Consider the following 17705-nt stretch of genomic DNA (forward strand, 5'->3'; position numbering starts at 1 on the left):
TTTCTGTAATTAACTGTAATTCAATGCATTTTGAAAAGAATTCTCTTCTGTGTCTACCTCTGAAGCTATTTTATTTTGAAGCCAAGTGTCCTTTTCTTTAAAGTGTTGATGGTGTCTCTGTGTTCCTGTAGCATGGGTGTGAGGGTAATGGACACATCCTGGGTGGCCCGCAGAGGCTCCTCCGGAGTCCGAAAAACATCCTCTACCCCGCCTGGCACTCAGCCCCCTCCTCCGCCTGCCGAACTTGCTGCTTGGTGTCAGTCGCCAATCCCCGAACAGTCTGTAGAAAATTCCTCTTCTCCCTCCCCCACTCCTCCTCCTAGCGGCCCACTACCTGGGGCTGAACGAGCAAGGTAAGAGTGTGTCGCAGCTGCTGTGTCTGTGTCAGCAAGCTTCTGGAGCTTTCCTTTTCCTCTCCTCGCACTCCTGCCATTCTGTTTGACTGCGACCGGAGCTTCTAGCACATGGAGCAAGCTGAATCAGCCAACTGTGTGCATCAATATAACTAGACAAACTAGTTAATATTCTGTGGTCTGAAAAGTGTCCTACCTACTGGACTTAATGTTGTGCATTATGAAGGCATAATGTACAGTTGCATTTGTTTGGGTAGTATATAAAATTAGACATCACACAAATGGTGACTGTTCTTAAGTGCAGTGGTATGAAAACAGGGCACAATAATAATCTTTATTAGTGTCACAAGTAGGCTTACATTAACACTGCAATGAAGTTACTGTGAAAATCACCTAGTTACCACACTATGCCGTCTGTTTGGGTGCACTGAGGGAGAATTCACAATGTTCAATTCACCTAACAGCACGTCTTTCGGGACTTGTGGGAGGAAACCGGAACACCCGGAGCAAACCCACGCAATCACGGAGAGAACCTGCAGACTCCTCACAGACAGTGACCCAAGCCGGGAATCAAACCCGGGACCCTGGCGCTGTGAAGCAACAGTGCTAACCACTGTGCTACCATGCTGCCCATACTTTGACAGTTACAAAAAAAACCGATGGGATCATAATGTAGGGAATTAAAGAGTTACTTACCCTAATTTGCTGTTGACAGTAAGGTAAGGGGGGGGTAGCCATGATTGGGGAGGGGGGTTAGATGGGGAGGGGGTACATGGAGGTTTCAATAAGGGATGGGGGGAAATGGGGGCGAGGGAATAATTGGGGGAGGTGGGGGGAATAGAGGGGTACGCATTAACTGGGGGTGAGGTTGGGGAGATTAGAGCATGTTGGGACAGATTGGGGTGAAATGGGGGAAATTGGGGGCAATGGGAGTGATTGGGGGGGCAATGGGAGATATTGGGGGGCAATGGGAGAGATTGGGAGGCAATGGGAGAGATTGGGGGCAATGGGAGTGATTGGGAGGCAATGGGAGTGATTGGGGGGCAGTGGGAGAGATTGGGGGGCAATGGGAGAGATTGGGGGGCAATGGGAGATATTGGGAGCAATGGAAGAGATTGGGGGCAATGGGAGTGATTGGGGGCAATGGGAGTGATTGGGGTGAAATGGGAGTGATTGGGGGGTGAAATGGGGAGATTGGGGGGAAATGGGAGTGATTGGGGCAATGGGGAGATTTGGGGGCAATGGGGAGATTGGGGGGTAATGGGAGAGATTGGGGGGCAATGGGAGAGATTGGGGGGCAATGGGAGAGATTGGGGGGCAATGGGAGTGATTGGGGGCAATGGGAGTGATTGGGGTGAAATGGGAGTGATTGGGGGGGCGAAATGGGGAGATTGGGGGGAAATGGGAGTGATTGGGGGCAATGGGGGCGATTGGGGGCAATGGGGGAAATTGGGGGGGCAGTGGGAGAGATTCGGGGCAATGGGAGAGATTGGGAGCAATGGGAGAGATTGGGGGGCAATGGGAGAGATTGGGGGCAATGGGAGAGATTGGGGTGAAATGGGAGTGATTGGGGGGCAAAATGGGGGAGATTGGGGGTCGAAATGGGGGAGATTGGGGGCAATGGGAGAGATTGGGGGACATTGGGAGAGATTGGGGCAATGGGAGTGATTGGGAGCAATGGGAGAGATTGGGGCCAATGGGAGTGATTGGGGTGAAATGGGAGTGATTGGGGGGGCAAAATGGGGGAGATTGGGGGGCGAAATGGGGGAGATTGGGGGACAATGGGAGAAATTGGGGGACATTGGGAGAGATTGGGGCAAAGGGGGTGATTGGGGGGCAATGGGAGAGATTGGGGTGAAATGGGGGAGATTGGGGGCAATTGGAGTGATTGGGGGCAATGGGAGTGATTGGGGGCAATGGGAGTGATTGGGGTGAAATGGGAGAGATTGGGGGGCAATGGGAGTGATTGGGGGCAATGCGAGTGATTGTGGTGAAATGGGAGTGATTGGGGGGGCGAAATGGGGGAGATTGGGGGAAATGGGAGTGATGGGGGCAATGGGGAGATTGGGGGGCAATGGGGAAATTGGGGCCAATGGGTGAGATTGGGGGGCAATGGGAGAGATTGGGGGGCAATGGGAGAGATTGGGGGCAATGGGAGTGATTGGGGGGCAATGGGAGTGAATGGGGTGAAATGTGAAGATTGGGGGGCGAAATGGGGGAGATTGGGGGGCGTAATGGGGAGATTGGGGTGAAATGGAGATTGGGGGCAATGGGAGAGATTGGGGGCAATGAGAGTGATTGGGGGCAATGGGAGTGATTGGGGTGAAATGGGAGTGATTGGGGGGGCAATGGGAGAGATTGGGGAGCAATGGGAGAGATTGGGGGCAATGGGAGTGATTGGGGGGCAATGGGAGTGATTGGGGTGAAATGTGAAGATTGGGGGGCGAAATGGGGGAGATTGGGGGGCGTAATGGGGAGATTGGGGTGAAATGGAGATTGGGGGCAATGGGAGAGATTGGGGGCAATGAGAGTGATTGGGGGCAATGGGAGTGATTGGGGTGAAATGGGAGTGATTGGGGGGGCGAAATGGGGGAGATTGGGGGGGAAATGGGAGTGTTGGGGGCAATGGGGGAGATTGGGGGGCAATGGGGAAATTGTGGCCAATGGGTGAGATTGGGGGGCAATGGGAGAGATTGGGGGGCAATGGGAGAGATTGGGGGCAATGGGAGAGATTGGGGGCAATGGGAGTGATTGGGGTGAAATGGGAGTGATTGGGCGGGCGAATGGGGGAGATTGGGGGCAAAATGGGGGAGATTGGGTGGCGAAATGGGGAGATTGGGGGCAATGGGAGAGATTGGGGGACATTGGGAGAGATTGGGGGACATTGGGAGAGAGTGGGGCAATGGGAGTGATTGGGGCAATGGGAGAGATTGGGGTGACATGGGGGAGAGTGGGGGCAATGGGAGTGATTGGGGGGCAATGGGTGTGATTGGGGGGGCAATGGGAGTGATTGGGGGCAATGGGAGTGATTGGGGTGAAATGTGAAGATTGGGGTCGAAATGGGGGAGATTGGGGGGCGTAATGGGGAGATTGAGGTGAAATGGAGATTGGGGGCAATGGGAGATATTGGGGGACTTTGGGAGTGATTGGGGGACTTTGGGGGTGATTTGGGGCCAATGGGAGTGATTGGGGGCAATGGGAGTGATTGGGGGGCAATGGGAGAGATTGGGGGGCAATGGGAGAGATTAGGGTGAAATGGAGATTGGGGCAATGGGAGAGATTTGGTGAAATGGAGATGGGGGCAATGGGGGAGATTGGGGGGCAATGGGGAGATTGGGGGGTAATGGGAGTGATTGGGGGGAAATGGGCGTGACTGAGGGCAATGGGAGTGATTGGAGGGCAATGGGAGAGATTGCGGGGCAATGGGAGTGATTGGGGGCAATGGAAGTGATTGGGGTCAAATGGGAGTGATTGGGGGGGCGGAATGGGGGTGATTGGGGGGGAATAGGAGTGATTGGGGGGCAATGGGAAGATTGGGAGGCAATGGGGGAGATTGCGGGGCAATGTGAGAGATTGGGGGGCAATGGGAGAGATTGGGGGGCAATGGAAGAGATTGGGGGGCAATGGGAGAGATTGGGGGCAATGGGAGTGATTGGGGTGAAATGGGAGTGATTGGGGGGTGAATGGGAGAGATTGGGGGGCAAAATGGGGGAGATTGGGGCCAATGGGAGTGATTGGGGTGAAATGGGAGTGATTGGGGGGGCCAATGGGGAGATTGGGGGGCAAAATGGGGGAGATTGGGGGTCGAAATGGGGGAGATTGGGGGGCAATGGGGAGATTGGGGGGTAATGGGAGTGATTGGGGGGAAATGGGCGTGACTGGGGGCAATGGGAGTGATTGGAGGGCAATGGGAGTGATTGGGGGCAATGGAAGTGATTGGGGTCAAATGGGAGTAATTGGGGGGGCGGAATGGGGGTGATTGGGGGGGAATAGGAGTGATTGGGGGGCAATGGGAAGATTGGGAGGCAATGGGGGAGATTGCGGGGCAATGTGAGAGATTGGGGGGCAATGGGAGAGATTGGGGGGCAATGGAAGAGATTGGGGGGCAATGGGAGAGATTGGGGGCAATGGGAGTGATTGGGGTGAAATGGGAGTGATTGGGGGGTGAATGGGAGAGATTGGGGGGCAAAATGGGGGAGATTGGGGCCAATGGGAGTGATTGGGGTGAAATGGGAGTGATTGGGGGGGCCAATGGGGAGATTGGGGGGCAAAATGGGGGAGATTGGGGGTCGAAATGGGGGAGATTGGGGGGCAATGGGAGAGATTGGGGCAATGGGAGTGATTGGGGGGCAATGGGAGAGATTGGGGTGAAATGGGGGAGATTTGGGGCAATGGGAGTGATTGGGGTGCAATGGGAGTGATTGGGGGGCAATGGGAGTGATTGGGGTGAAATGTGAAGATTGGGGGGCGAAATGGGGGAGATTGGGGTGAAATGGGGGAGATTGGGGGCAATGGGAGTGATTGGGGGCAATGGGAGAGATTGGGGGCAATGGGAGTGATTGGGGGCAATGGGAGTGAGTGGGGTGAAATGGGAGTGATTGGGGGGCGAAATGGGGGAGATTGGGGGGAAATGGGAGTGATGGGGGCAATGGGGAAGATTGGGGGGCAATGTGGAAATTGGGGCCAATGGGTGAGATTGGGGGGCAATGGGAGAGATTGGGGGCAATGGGAGTGATTGGGGGCAATGGGAGTGATTGGGGGGCAATGGGAGTGATTGGGGGTAATGGGAGTGATTGGGGTGAAATGTGAAGATTGGGGGGCGAAATGGGGAGATTGGGGGGCGTAATGGGGAGATTGGGGTGAAATGTGAAGATTGGGGGCGAAATGGGGAGATTGGGGGGCGTAATGGGGAGATTGGGGTGAAATGGGAGTGATTGGGGGGGCGAAATGGGGGAGATTGGGGGGCAATGGGGAAATTGTGGCCAATGGGTGAGATTGGGGGGCAATGGGAGAGATTGGGGGCAATGGGAGAGATTGGGGGCAATGGGAGAGATTGGGGGCAATGGGAGTGATTGGGGTGAAATGGGAGTGATTGGGCGGGCAAATGGGGGAGATTGGGGGCAAAATGGGGGAGATTGGGTGGCGAAATGGGGGAGATTGGGGGGCAATGGGAGAGATTGGGGGACATTGGGAGAGATTGGGGGACATTGGGAGAGAGTGGGGCAATGGTAGTGATTGGGGGCAATGGGAGAGATTGGGGTGACATGGGGGAGATTGGGGGGCAATGGGAGTGATTGGGGGGCAATGGGAGTGATTGGGGGGCAATGGCAGTGATTGGGGGCAATGGGAGTGATTGGGGTGAAATGTGAAGATTGGGGGGCGAAATGGGGGTGATTGGGGGGCGTAATTGGGAGATTGGGGTGAAATGGAGATTGGAGGCAATGGGAGATATTGGGGGACTTTGGGAGAGATTGGGGGACTTTGGGGGTGATTTGGGGGCAATGGGAGTGATTGGGGGCAATGGGAGTGATTGGGGGCAATGGGAGTGATTGGGGGGCAATGGGAGAGATTGGGGGGCAATGGGAGAGATTAGGGTGAAATGGAGATTGGGGCAATGGGAGAGATTTGGGGAAATGGAGATGGGGCAATGGGGGAGATTGGGGGGAAATGGGGAGATTGGGGGGTAATGGGAGTGATTGGGGGAAATGGGAGTGACTGGGGGCAATGGAAGTGATTGGGGGGCAATGGGAGAGATTGCGGGGCAATGGGAGTGATTGGGGGCAATGGGAGTGATTGGGGTCAAATGGGAGTGATTGGGGGCGGAATGGGGGTGATTGGGGGGGAATAGGAGTGATTGGGGGGCAATGGGAAGATTGGGAGGCAATGGGGGAGATTGGGGGGCAATGTGAGATATTGGGGGGCAATGGGAGAGATTGGGGGGCAATGGAAGAGATTGGGGGCAATGGGAGAGATTGGGGGGCAATGGGAGTGATTGGGGTGAAATGGGAGTGATTGGGGGCGAATGGGAGAGATTGGGGCAAAATGGGGGAGATTGGGGGCAATGGGAGAGATTGGGGGACATTGGGAGAGATTGGGGGACATTGGGAGAGATTGGGGCAATGGGAGTGATTTGGGGGAAATGGGAGAGATTGGGGTGAAATGGGGGAGATTGGGGGGCAATGGGAGTGATTGGGGGGCAATGTGAGTGATTGGGGGGCATTGGGAGTGATTGGGGTGAAATGGGGGAGATTGGGGGCAATGGGAGAGATTGGGGGAAATGGAGATGGGGGAGATTGGGGGGAAATGGGAGAGATTGGGAGGAAATGGGGAAGATTGGGAGGCAATGGGAGATGGGGGCAATGGGAGAGATGGGGGGCAATGGGAGATATTGTGGGCAATGGGGGAGATTCAATGATAATCTATGATTAATCTAGGACAAAGGTTTGGCACAACATCGTGGGCCGAAGGGCCTGTTCTGTGCTGTATGTTCTATGTTCATCTAAGCGACACAATAAATAGATGGGAGCTGAATGTTTCAAAGTAAAATCATTACATTAGTGGCCAAATTCTAGCAGATGGTGTTCCACATGGGGAAGTATGAGTTCATCCACCGTGGAGCTAAGAAACATAAATCAGCATCTTATCTAAATGATGATAAATTGGGAACTGGAGGAGCAGAGAGACTGTGGGGAACTGCTAAAACCTGTTGGACAGGTACAAAAATAATCAAACAGTCAAATAGAACATTGGCCTTCATTTCAAGTTGGCAGGCATTCAAAGAGCTATAAGTTATCCTCCAATTGTATAATGTGGACTACATCTGGAGTACAACATTCCACTTTGGGTGGAGGAAGAATAGCCTTGGAGGAGCTAAAGTACAGATTCACTAGAATAATCCTGAGACTAAAAGGGTTAAATTATAAAGGCAAATTACTGCGGATGCTGGAATCTGAAACCAAAGAGAAAATACTGGAAAATCTCAGCAGGTCTGGCAGCATCTGTAGGGAGAGAAAAGAGTTAACGTTTCGAGTCCAGATGACCCTTTGTCAAAGCACAGTGGTTACATTATAAAGTTTGGTTTCTTAGACGACACTGCCCTTCAGATTAAGGGATGATATTATTGAGATGTTCAAGGAATTTGATAGGGCAGATAGAGATAGATTATTTTCTGGCTGTAAAGTCAAGAAAAAGAGGGCATAACACAAAAATTAAAGCTGAACTGTTCAGAGCTGATGTAAGAAAGTACTTCCCCACACAGAGGGCAGTGAAAAACTGGAACTCTCTCCCTTAAACCCTATTGAGGCTAGGTCAATTAAAAATTCCAAAACTAGGAAATGGCTGGTTTTTAATTGGGTAAGGGTGTTAAGAAATAAGGCACGAGGGCTAGAAAATTGAATTGAAATACAAATCAGACATGATCTCAATTGAAAAGCAGATCAGACAGAAAAGACTGAAGGACCAACTCTAGGATTCTAATATGCAGAGTATCATGCTACTGTAGAAGTCTATGAAAAGGATAAACAAGCAGTCTTTCGAGTTCTGCTGCCAAATAATAAGCAGTCGCTTATTATTTAGTCCATCCTACCCTTGGGGAAGAGAATGTTAACTTCTATGTAACTAAGACACAAAATAACAGTAATCAATGCTTTGTGCTCTTTTTTCTGTGATTTTGTTCAGTTACCATTGGAGGTCAATCTGTAAACATATTGGTATTTTTAAAACAAACAGATAATTCAATTAATTTGGATAGTTGCGTTAAAGATTGAATACCCGGGGCATAATGGCTCCATTCGGAAACGGGTCTTGTTTTCAATCGACTAGTTTGCTGTACTGTATTTCAAAATAAAGCAAGTGACAAATTTGGTTAATTGCCGTACTTACTAGCAAAGTCCACCTCAAATCATTCAGGTAAAACGCACAAAAGTCACCAGGTACCAGAGACATTAGTTTCTCAGAATGGGAGAAAGAAGTTTCACTATCAACTGTATCAGCTAGAAATCCACCACAGACCGATTAGCTTCGTCCCATATATTTAAGCATAACACCCACTGAGTGGGTTTCATATGTTGTGGTGCCCGCTTAACTTGGCTGCTTGATATGTACATTTTTAGTCCCATTCAGAATTGTACTTGAGCATTCAAACACGTGGATCATTTTTTAAAATGCTAATGATTCCTTTCAAGTTAGGTATTTTGCAACCAAAGTTATAAAGTGGCTTAAATCACCCAACAAATTAAGCACAGCACCAATCATTTGCATTTTATCTGAAGATGGCAACAACAAAAAAAGTCTCTAATTGAATCACCAATACGCACTTCAAATTTGATGCATTATCGCTGTGAGACTGAGCTAATTAGTTTTCTAAAATTATTTTACGGGGATGTAGGTGTCACTGACTAGGCCAGCATTTATTACCCATCTTTCCTGCTCTTTAGAAGTTTTTATTTTTATTAAATATTATTGACATCACCAATTTCTGATGAAATTTCATCCAGTGAATTTGTTTATCTATTCTAAACTGTCAAATACTAAACAATCTGAAGGGAACAGAATGGTCATTAGCAGTCAAATGGAATTCTTCAAATGCTTCTGTTATTATCCTGCAATAATACTGAAATGTTACTGTCTTTCATTGAAAAGAAGTACTCATTACATCAACTTCTAATTTTCTGCATGGAATTTGGTGCTCCTCAAATTAAACCATTTACTTTACGTCGAACTTGGGAATTGCTACCTCTTCTGTATGCCTTGCTATTCACCAATTAAGTCCAGAACTAATCATTTCTGTTTTTGCAAACTGACAGACTTTGGGGAAAAAAAGAACTACAGTTTCTCACCAGGTACCAGAGACATTAGTTTCCCAGAATGGGAGAAGGAAGTTTCACTATCAGCTGTATCAGCTAGAAATCCACCACAGACCGATTAGCTTCGTCCCATATATTTAAGCACAATAACACCCACTGAGTGGGTTTCATATGTTGTGATGCCCGCTTAACTTGACTGCTTGATATGTACATTTTTAGTCTCATTCATTTTGCAAAGACCAAAATTCCTTCAACCATCGTGACTGACGTCCTAGCGCATAATTGTGATTCAAGCATGAATGGGATAAAACAACATTTATTGTCCTCACTGATAATGGCAGCGACAATGGGAAGGCTGAATATCAGGCTCCATGCCATTGCTGCTTTAGGAATTACAAAATTCAACCCCACCATTGCAGTACACTTTTACTATCACTTTTGCATTAACATGATGCTAAAAGTAGTCTTACAAATTACAAGCATGGTCATCTGTTTAAAACTCTAACATTATATAATTCTTAAATGGCCACTTGATGTTTGCAAATCAAAGCTAACAATCCAATCCAGATATACATTTTTGAAATGTACGGCATAAGGCTCAAAAAATCCGTTATTGAGGCTTGGGTGATGCTGGCGACCCCCAGGGGGAGCATTTTGACTTTGAGTGATAGTGTAAATTTGGCAATGTTGATCATTATAAATCTCTCCAAACTTTCAATTAGATGCAGAGAGATTTATAACCTACCACTAAATCACTTGTTTTGTAGGGGGAACACGGTGGCGCAGTGGTTAGCACTGTTGCCTCACGGCGCCAAGGACCCAGGTTCGATCCTGGCCCCGGGCCAGTGTCCGTGTGGAGTTAGCACATTCTCCCTGTGTCTGCGTAGGTCTCACCCCACAACCCAAAAAGATCGGTCACGCTAAATTGCCCCTTAATTGGAAAAAAAATAATTTTTATAAATCACTTGTTTTGCAACATCCTAAAACAAGATTACCCCTTTCATTATTAACTAACCCTACTCTCCCTGAGAAGGTGATGGTAGGCATTACTTGTGCAAAAAAAATGATGGATGGACCACTTCCTAGAGTATTAAAGGACACCATTTAATATTCACCTGAGTCACGAAGATGTACCTGAGAAATCGGAAATTAATTTGTTCTGGCAAACCTCTCATTGCAGCATTTGTTCCTCTGATTTCTTGTTCAAATCAGAAATGTTTATCACCCTGCAGAACAACAAAAGACATGCAGTAAAATTAGAAAAAAGCTGTTTTAGAAACCACTGGCATGTTATTGAGTGCAGTGTTTGCATGTTCACTCTGTGTTTAAGCTTCTAATGCATAGAAACGCACATTTGTACGTCAGATTTCGCATTCAGCATGGCGCTGCTCAGTCCATCGTATCCGCTGTGTGTTGTGCAGTCACCCACTCATCTTATTGCCTCTGCTCTGCTGCTTTACAGCAACTGTCTAGTGTGTGTTTTCATGTCTGAGTTACTAAACCTTGTATTTTTTTTCTCTGTTGGTTTTTGCCCTCTTTTTTTTTGTACCTCCCCAAACAAATGTTGCTCTTTAAATGTGTTTACAGCACAGACGAGTTGTCTTCCAATTGGTCGGATTCCTGTTACTCTTACCCTTCCCCAGAGGATGACAAACCTTTTCCTTCTCCTTGCTACCAGCATGCCCACCATTTATACCACAAGGCTCAGTCATCTGCTCTGCCTGAGGGTGTACCCCAAACCTCCTCCCCTCAAAGGTGGTCAGGGTACAGCCCAACCTTGCTCACTCAGCCTCCTTCCCGCCAGCAGCTTGACGTCAACTCCAACCCTAAGCCGTGCTCCCTGCACCTCCCCAAGCAAAGTCCCCTCACTGACTCGCATGTATCTGAAACTAATGTCTCACCTGTCTACATCAAAACCCCTTTACTCCTAACCAAGCACGACCTTTGTGGCACCCCCTTTAACCCTCCCATGTCAGCCTCTCCCCCATGGGTCAGCTGTGCCTGTGCCAGAGACAAAGGAACCAGGCTGACTAGGTAAATATTTAGAATTCATTTCTCCATGCTATGAGTATCTCTGACAGAGTAATTGAAACATGTGTGGAAATCATTAGGACTTGTATTGAGATAAAGTAACTCGTGGGAGATGAATAGAAAAATGTGTGCGGGGCTAATGTATATATCTAACATGTGCATTTTATTAGTACGTTAGTTGACCGAGTTTGATAGAAAAAGCTTTGTAAGAGTGTGCACCTGCTGTATTTTGACATGCAGAAGCTGACTGAATATCTGTATGCAAGTAATCCCAATCTTTCCTCTTCAGTGCGATGAAAGGCAAAGAACTTTCACCTGTGATTGGACAGAAAGGCAGACCTGTTTCTGACCACGTGACATCCTCCAGCAGCCTCCAGCAAAGTATTGCCACAAGTCAACTGTCCAGTGAACATAGTCCCCATACACTGAGGAAAGGTCAGCACCTTTTTTTTAAATGTCTGTTAAATATCGTGTCTTGTTGTGTGCTCGCAACACTCAAGGTAGAAAACTGATGTTGAGAACCTGGCAGCAGCGATCAATCACAGATTCAGGTCCTGAAAAGAATGCTGTTTGGTGCTGCAAATTTAAGCCAAATACACCCGCGACATTTCATAAAATGTGATATAAATTCAGCGCATAACATGGCAAATTTGAAAAATGTACGTCCCAACGCCATTGTCAATCAAGCTTTGATGATCTGTCTAGATTTATTTTGTGTCCACTTGCAATATAACACCAAGAAACATCACAAGGGCACAGAATCATTCATGATGTACATTAATCTCGTAATATAACAACAGGGATGCGTCTCCTGCAGATTGACTGGTAAACAGGTTCAAGTATGCAAGGATGGGTGAAGTATGAATATATGGTCTGGGAGGGGAGGAATTTTTTGCTCCCGTTTTCAGGGGGCCAGAACAGCGCGGGAGTCCCCAAACAGCTTTTATTCGGGCGGGATTTTCCGTTGTGATTGTCCCACCCTCCGTTTATGGTGAATCAGGAAAGTCGACTTTCAAAGTTGGGATTCCCATTTGCATCAATTTAAATGTCATTATAAGACGTTGTTCCCCAGCAAACACCCCCACCCCCACCCCCCGGCCCAACGTTAAATTGTCCATTCATTCACACCGACGTGAATCGCGACAGGTCCCCCATGGTGGGCACCTGGCTAGCAGAACACGCCGGAGGCGCACAGATGAGTACAGCCGGGGGGGGGGGGGGTGATGCCCAGCCAATATCCTGGCACTGCCTATGGGGGTGTTGCATGGTGGGGGAGAGAGGGGTGTGGTGGGAGGCGCAGTGGTGGTGGGAGGAATGGAGTGCTGTGAGGGAAAAGGGGAGTTCCATGGTGGGGGCTTGGGTTGCGTGAAGTGGGGGGATGGGGGGGTTGTGATTCACCTTTACTCATTTATATCCGGGTACCCTACTCGTTTCAAAGCTTAAGCTGCTGGGCAGCACGACGTCGTGGGACCCGCCCCTTTCATTTTTTTGGCCAGAAACTACGTTGGGAAAAGCCGGCAGCACAGCTGGCGGTCAGCCCTCTGCTTTTTCCTGCCTGAGATGACACGTTGCCAAAAGATAGCGAAATCCCGCCCCACGTATCACTCCACATTTAGTGGGAACAATGTTACTGCATGTGGGTTGGAGCGTTGAAATTCTGAGGAAACTGAGACGGCTCCACAAAAGGTAAGTTTAAAAACCCCGCCAGCACAACGAGCCTCAGTCATGCAGACATCCAATACAAGTACACTGGATTCCATTTAAAGGCATCATTTTGGGCAGGTTTCCAAGTGACCACTATCATCTGATAATTGCCAATCGGCTGAAGTGGTACGTTGTGCCAGATTCTTTGAGTGCTGGTAGGCAGTTACTAAACAGTTAAAATACTCAGCAGGTCAGGTAGCATCTGTGGAGTGAGACACAACCAATATTTCAGAATGCTGGTCTGCCTTCGCTGAGCTGCTGTCAATTTGAAGATAACATCTACTCAGTTGCAAGTTTCTGCCATGGGCCATCATTGAGGCCGATTCCCGACCCACAGATCTTTGGGCACATGGACGAGGCAGGGGACCCGAAGTGTGGGGTTTGCTTCCTTTTCTTGTCTGCCGCTCTGTCCTGTCATTAAAGATGTTGTGACTCAAAGTCTGATGGGCAAGTTGTTGGGTAGTGAGCTCCACCCAGTCATTAATGCCAAGGCTGCCGGGCTTCAAGGAGGGCTTCAGGGTGTCTTTGAATTTGCCCTCCCATGGCCCGGAAAAAACAGGACCTGCTGGGAGAGATGTTTTTCGGCCATCCAGACACCGTGTCCAGCCCATTGACATTGATTTTTGCAAGACATTTGCCTGAATGCTTGTGGGGGCGGCTTCAAGAAGGACTCTAGCATTTATTCAACTGTGCCCCCCCCCCCCCAAGAAATCTGGAGGATGCATGACAGAGACATTGCTGATGGAATTTCTCCAGTCGTCTTATGAGTCGCTGATACACAGCCCAGGCCTCAGAGGAGTGTGGTGATGACAGCTGCTCTGTACACTATTGTTGACTTGCCGACAAATGCTCATTGCCATAGTCTGTGTAAGGTTGAGCCGGCACAGCTGACCTGCTCAAAAATGGTGACCTTTTGAGACAGGTGACTGCCGAAGTAAGGGAAACGCTCAACATAGTCCAGAGTCTCGCCTTCAACATATATTCAACATATTTGGATGACAAGGTGTAGGTTGATGTGAGTTTTGTTTTGGCAATGTTCTGAGGACAGGGCAAGTTTCCTGCATACAGAATTGAAGTGATCGAGAGTACCTTAAAAATCGGGCACAGAGTGGGAAATGATGCACAAACTGTAGAAATGTGTATCTATGGTGGTCAGATTAGTATTGACACAGGGATGACTGAGGTTAAAGAGTTTTCCATCTCAACAGCATTTAATACTGACACCAAGATCTTTGATGAGATGAATAGCCTCTGTTCAGTGGATTGTAAATAGTGTGGTGGCTATTAGAAAGCCTTGTTTGACACTGGCCCAGATTTTAACGGGTCTGTGTCAGATCTCCCACTCAAGGATGTTGCAGTCATATCATTATTTAGAAGTTATAGGATTGTTATGAAGGGTGCGATCGAATGGCCTTATCACATCTGACTCGGTGACACGACGAGGTCATTAAATCTCGCGAGAGGCCTCTCGCGGTATTTGAGATTCTCTGAACACTTTGCGAATCTAATGATATCTCGTGAGACGTCACAATCTGGATCACACCTTCTCTGAATTGTTTCTAATATATTTACATCTTTCCTTGATGTAATAACCCCCATGAGGCCCATGGGATAACTTGATTGATTTCCCTGTGGGATTTGTGGAATATGACCTTCCCCGCTAGTGGGCGAAGGCCCGCCCAGCTGGAACTCATAGAAAACAGTATAAAGGCAGGCCTAGACCGGGACCGGCATGTTGGTTGTCCCAATGGGACTTTACTCTGTGGATGTATTTGCTTCCGTAGGCAGACTTTTTGTGACCATAAATAAACTGGTTTCAGCCTACCGCCCGGTTCCCTGGGTCTTAATACTGGAAACGTAGTAAATGGAACTTCAACTTGGATTATGGACCTCCCAGCCACTCCGCGATATTTCCATGCAGCAACTTGTTGGACTGACTTTTGAAAAATGCTGCTCTTTGGGAAGTTCAAGGCCTTCGTTGCAGGCCTGGAAGATTGGGCCCAGTATGCAAAGCAAATTTGGTACTTTTTCCAGGCTAATGGCATCAGTGGAGAGGGCTGACAGAAGGTAATCCTCCTGACTGCCTGCTGGGCCCCAACCTTCGGCCAAGGATCGGTGGCGACATCGAGCAAGTTGTGAAAAGGTGCCAGGCGTGTCAAGAGCACCTGAAACTTCTTCCTACACCTCTCTTCACCCCCAGGAATGGCCAGGGCTTCTCTGGGTAAGGCTACATATGGAATTTGCTGGGCCTTTCATGAGGTCCATGTTCTTGATCCTTGCGGACGCCCATTTTAAGTAGCTAGATGTACACAGGATGACCTCCACCACCTCGAGCCCCTGTTCCAAAATTAAGGTGCTCGTTTCGCACGCACGGGATTCCAGAGGTGCTTGTCACCAATAACGGGACCCTGTTTATGAGCGAGGAGTTCTCCACATTTGTATGCACAAAAGGGATAAAACACACCCGGGCAACCCCGTACCACCCGTCCTCAAATGGCTTGGCAGAGCGGGAGGTGCAGACGTTCAAGTGGGGCATGCGGAAGCAGACCATGGGCTCCCTGGACACACGACTGGCGAGGTTCCTTTTTCATTACAGGACCATGCCACATGTCACTACAGGGGTAGCACCGGCAGAGCTGCTGATGGGTCGGTGCCTCCGGACTCATATAAGTCTGACTTTCCCAAGTTTGGGCAGAAAGGTTGAGCTGCAACAAGATATGCAATGGAAGTAAAACTGCAGGACGCCAGAGTTTTTCAATCGGGATGTTATTTATGTCTGGAATTTCAGAGACTGTACCCTTAGGTTTCCGGGGTTTGTGTTGGTAAAAACACAAGGGAACACCTTGCGTATGCACATTAACCATCTTAAAAGATGCCAGGCCAGGGACCTCAGTACCTCCCTGCCTCCTGGACTACTAGTTAGCCAAGGAGGACAACCCGCAGTGGCTCTAAGCCATCTAGATAATGACGACTCCACTCGGAGATAGACACCAAAGCATCCGCGCTCACAGACAATGTGTGTCCAGAGCCAAACCCCCAGCAGTATCTCTCCAGAGATTGTCTTGAAAAAGGCGGGGGTAGGGATAATAACCCCCACAAGGGCCACGGGGATACCTTGATTGATCTCCACATGGGACTTGTGGAATATGAGCTTCCCTGCTAGTGGGCAGAGGCCCACCCATCTGGGGAACATAAGAACCCAGTATAAATGCCGGCCTGGACCGGCATATTGATTGTCCCAACAGGACTTTACACTGTGGATATATATTTGGTGCCGTAGGCAGACTTTTCGTGACCGTAAATAAACGGCGTTCATCCTACTACTCGGCCTCCTGGATCTTAATACTTAGATAAGGAGACCAGTGCTGTTCAGAATACTCCAGATGTGGTCTCACCAATGGCCTGTACAACTGAATTATAACCTTCCTATCAATTGCCCTCACAATAAATAAACTATAACATTCTTCTATACTCAGCAGCGTCACTGGGGAGGGGGTGACCGCTGCTGGTATGACACCCATCCAAGGCCTTGGATCAAGTAGGGATCCAGATGAATGATGACAAGGATGGGGGCTGGGTCACTGGGGATGGGGGTTGGCAGCAAGGACAGGGGAGATGCTGAGTACCTTTGAACGAGAGACCTTACTCTCCGGGGAGCTGGCAAACAAACATGCTAGGGTTTGTCCGGTGCTGGGTTAATACCAATGGTGGGCCTCACTTTTGGGAGGGCCTCGCCACCATGGGTTTAACTGAGGTGGAAACAAAGCAGACGGGGTCGGTTTCTGCCATCCTCCCACCTGATTAAATCCCACCCCCACAAACAAAACCTGTCGAGGAGGAGGGCACAATATTCTGTCACATATCTGGATTGGTATTTAATGCTAGATTTTCTGAGTGCTAGTGGGCACATATTAAACAGTTGAAGCTGTGGTGATATACATCACTGTAAATACACAAGGGGTTAATGTAAAAACACTTCAACTAAATAAACACTAGAGGGAGCACCAGAGACATCATGACACACAGACATTCAACCAATAGGTCAGTAAGATAGGACACGACCAATGGGCATTCAAGACACACCCAGAAGTGACACTACCATAAGGGGGCTACCCATATAAAAGGACAGGACACACATGCTCTTTCTCTTTCCATAAGCGATACTCAGAGAGACAGGAGTAGATCAGGGAAGCATCACACCCACCGCATGGATTAGAGCAGACTGGTTAGTTAGTTGAGTTACTATAGTTAGATTAGCAAGAGAGTCAAACTCAAGTAGGAAAATAGTTAACAGTTCAATAAATCTTATATTGAACCAACGCCTTTGTTTGGTGTACACTTGATCAGTTAATTGCATTGTGTGCAATCCGTGTTACCCCAGGGTGAACAACACAACATGATACCAGGAGTTCTTGTTAATCCCTATAGTTCAACTAAACAAATCCATGACAACCAGCAAAAGCACCCAGGCAAGATGTTCGAGATTCCGGTTCCACAGCAGCTCAGGTACCACGGCAATCTCAGTGAAAACTGGCGTGCTTTCAGGCAGAGATTCGAGATCTACCTGGTAGCGTCCGACCTAGATGGCGTGGCGGATGCAGAGAAAATAAAGCTTCTACTCACCATCGCGTGTGAAAAAGCAGCAGAAATCTTCGAGACCTTCACATACTCGAAGGAGCAAAACAAAAGCGACTTCCAGGCAGTCCTGGACAAATTTCAACAATTCTGCGAGGAAGATACAAAAAAAACCAGTGAAAGAGGCGCCAATCCAGACCACGAGGCAAAGGTAGTCCTGTAAATGCAAGAAAAGGCA

The 17705-nt window shown here is 48.6% G+C and overlaps 1 protein-coding gene across 11 annotated transcripts in view; it reads left to right on the forward strand.

Annotated features, from left to right (window-relative positions):
* The window catches only part of arhgap44a (Rho GTPase activating protein 44a), a 486303-nt gene that overhangs the window by 451138 nt on the left and 17460 nt on the right, over positions 1 to 17705 (forward strand). For 7 of the 11 annotated variants that reach the window (XM_072483177.1, XM_072483178.1, XM_072483181.1 and 4 more), the window contains 3 exons: positions 132 to 353; positions 10745 to 11191; positions 11478 to 11623. The exons of 1 other annotated variant lie outside the window; for it this stretch is intronic. In XM_072483177.1, the coding sequence (XP_072339278.1) occupies positions 132 to 353; positions 10745 to 11191; positions 11478 to 11623 (815 nt within the window). The remainder of the gene's footprint in view (positions 1 to 131; positions 354 to 10744; positions 11192 to 11477; positions 11624 to 17705) is intronic. 3 more of the 11 variants (XM_072483182.1, XM_072483183.1, XM_072483180.1) reach the window with 2 other exon arrangements.

Source organism: Scyliorhinus torazame, chromosome 18, assembly GCF_047496885.1.
Source record: "Scyliorhinus torazame isolate Kashiwa2021f chromosome 18, sScyTor2.1, whole genome shotgun sequence".
Classification (NCBI taxonomy): Eukaryota; Metazoa; Chordata; class Chondrichthyes; order Carcharhiniformes; family Scyliorhinidae; genus Scyliorhinus; species Scyliorhinus torazame.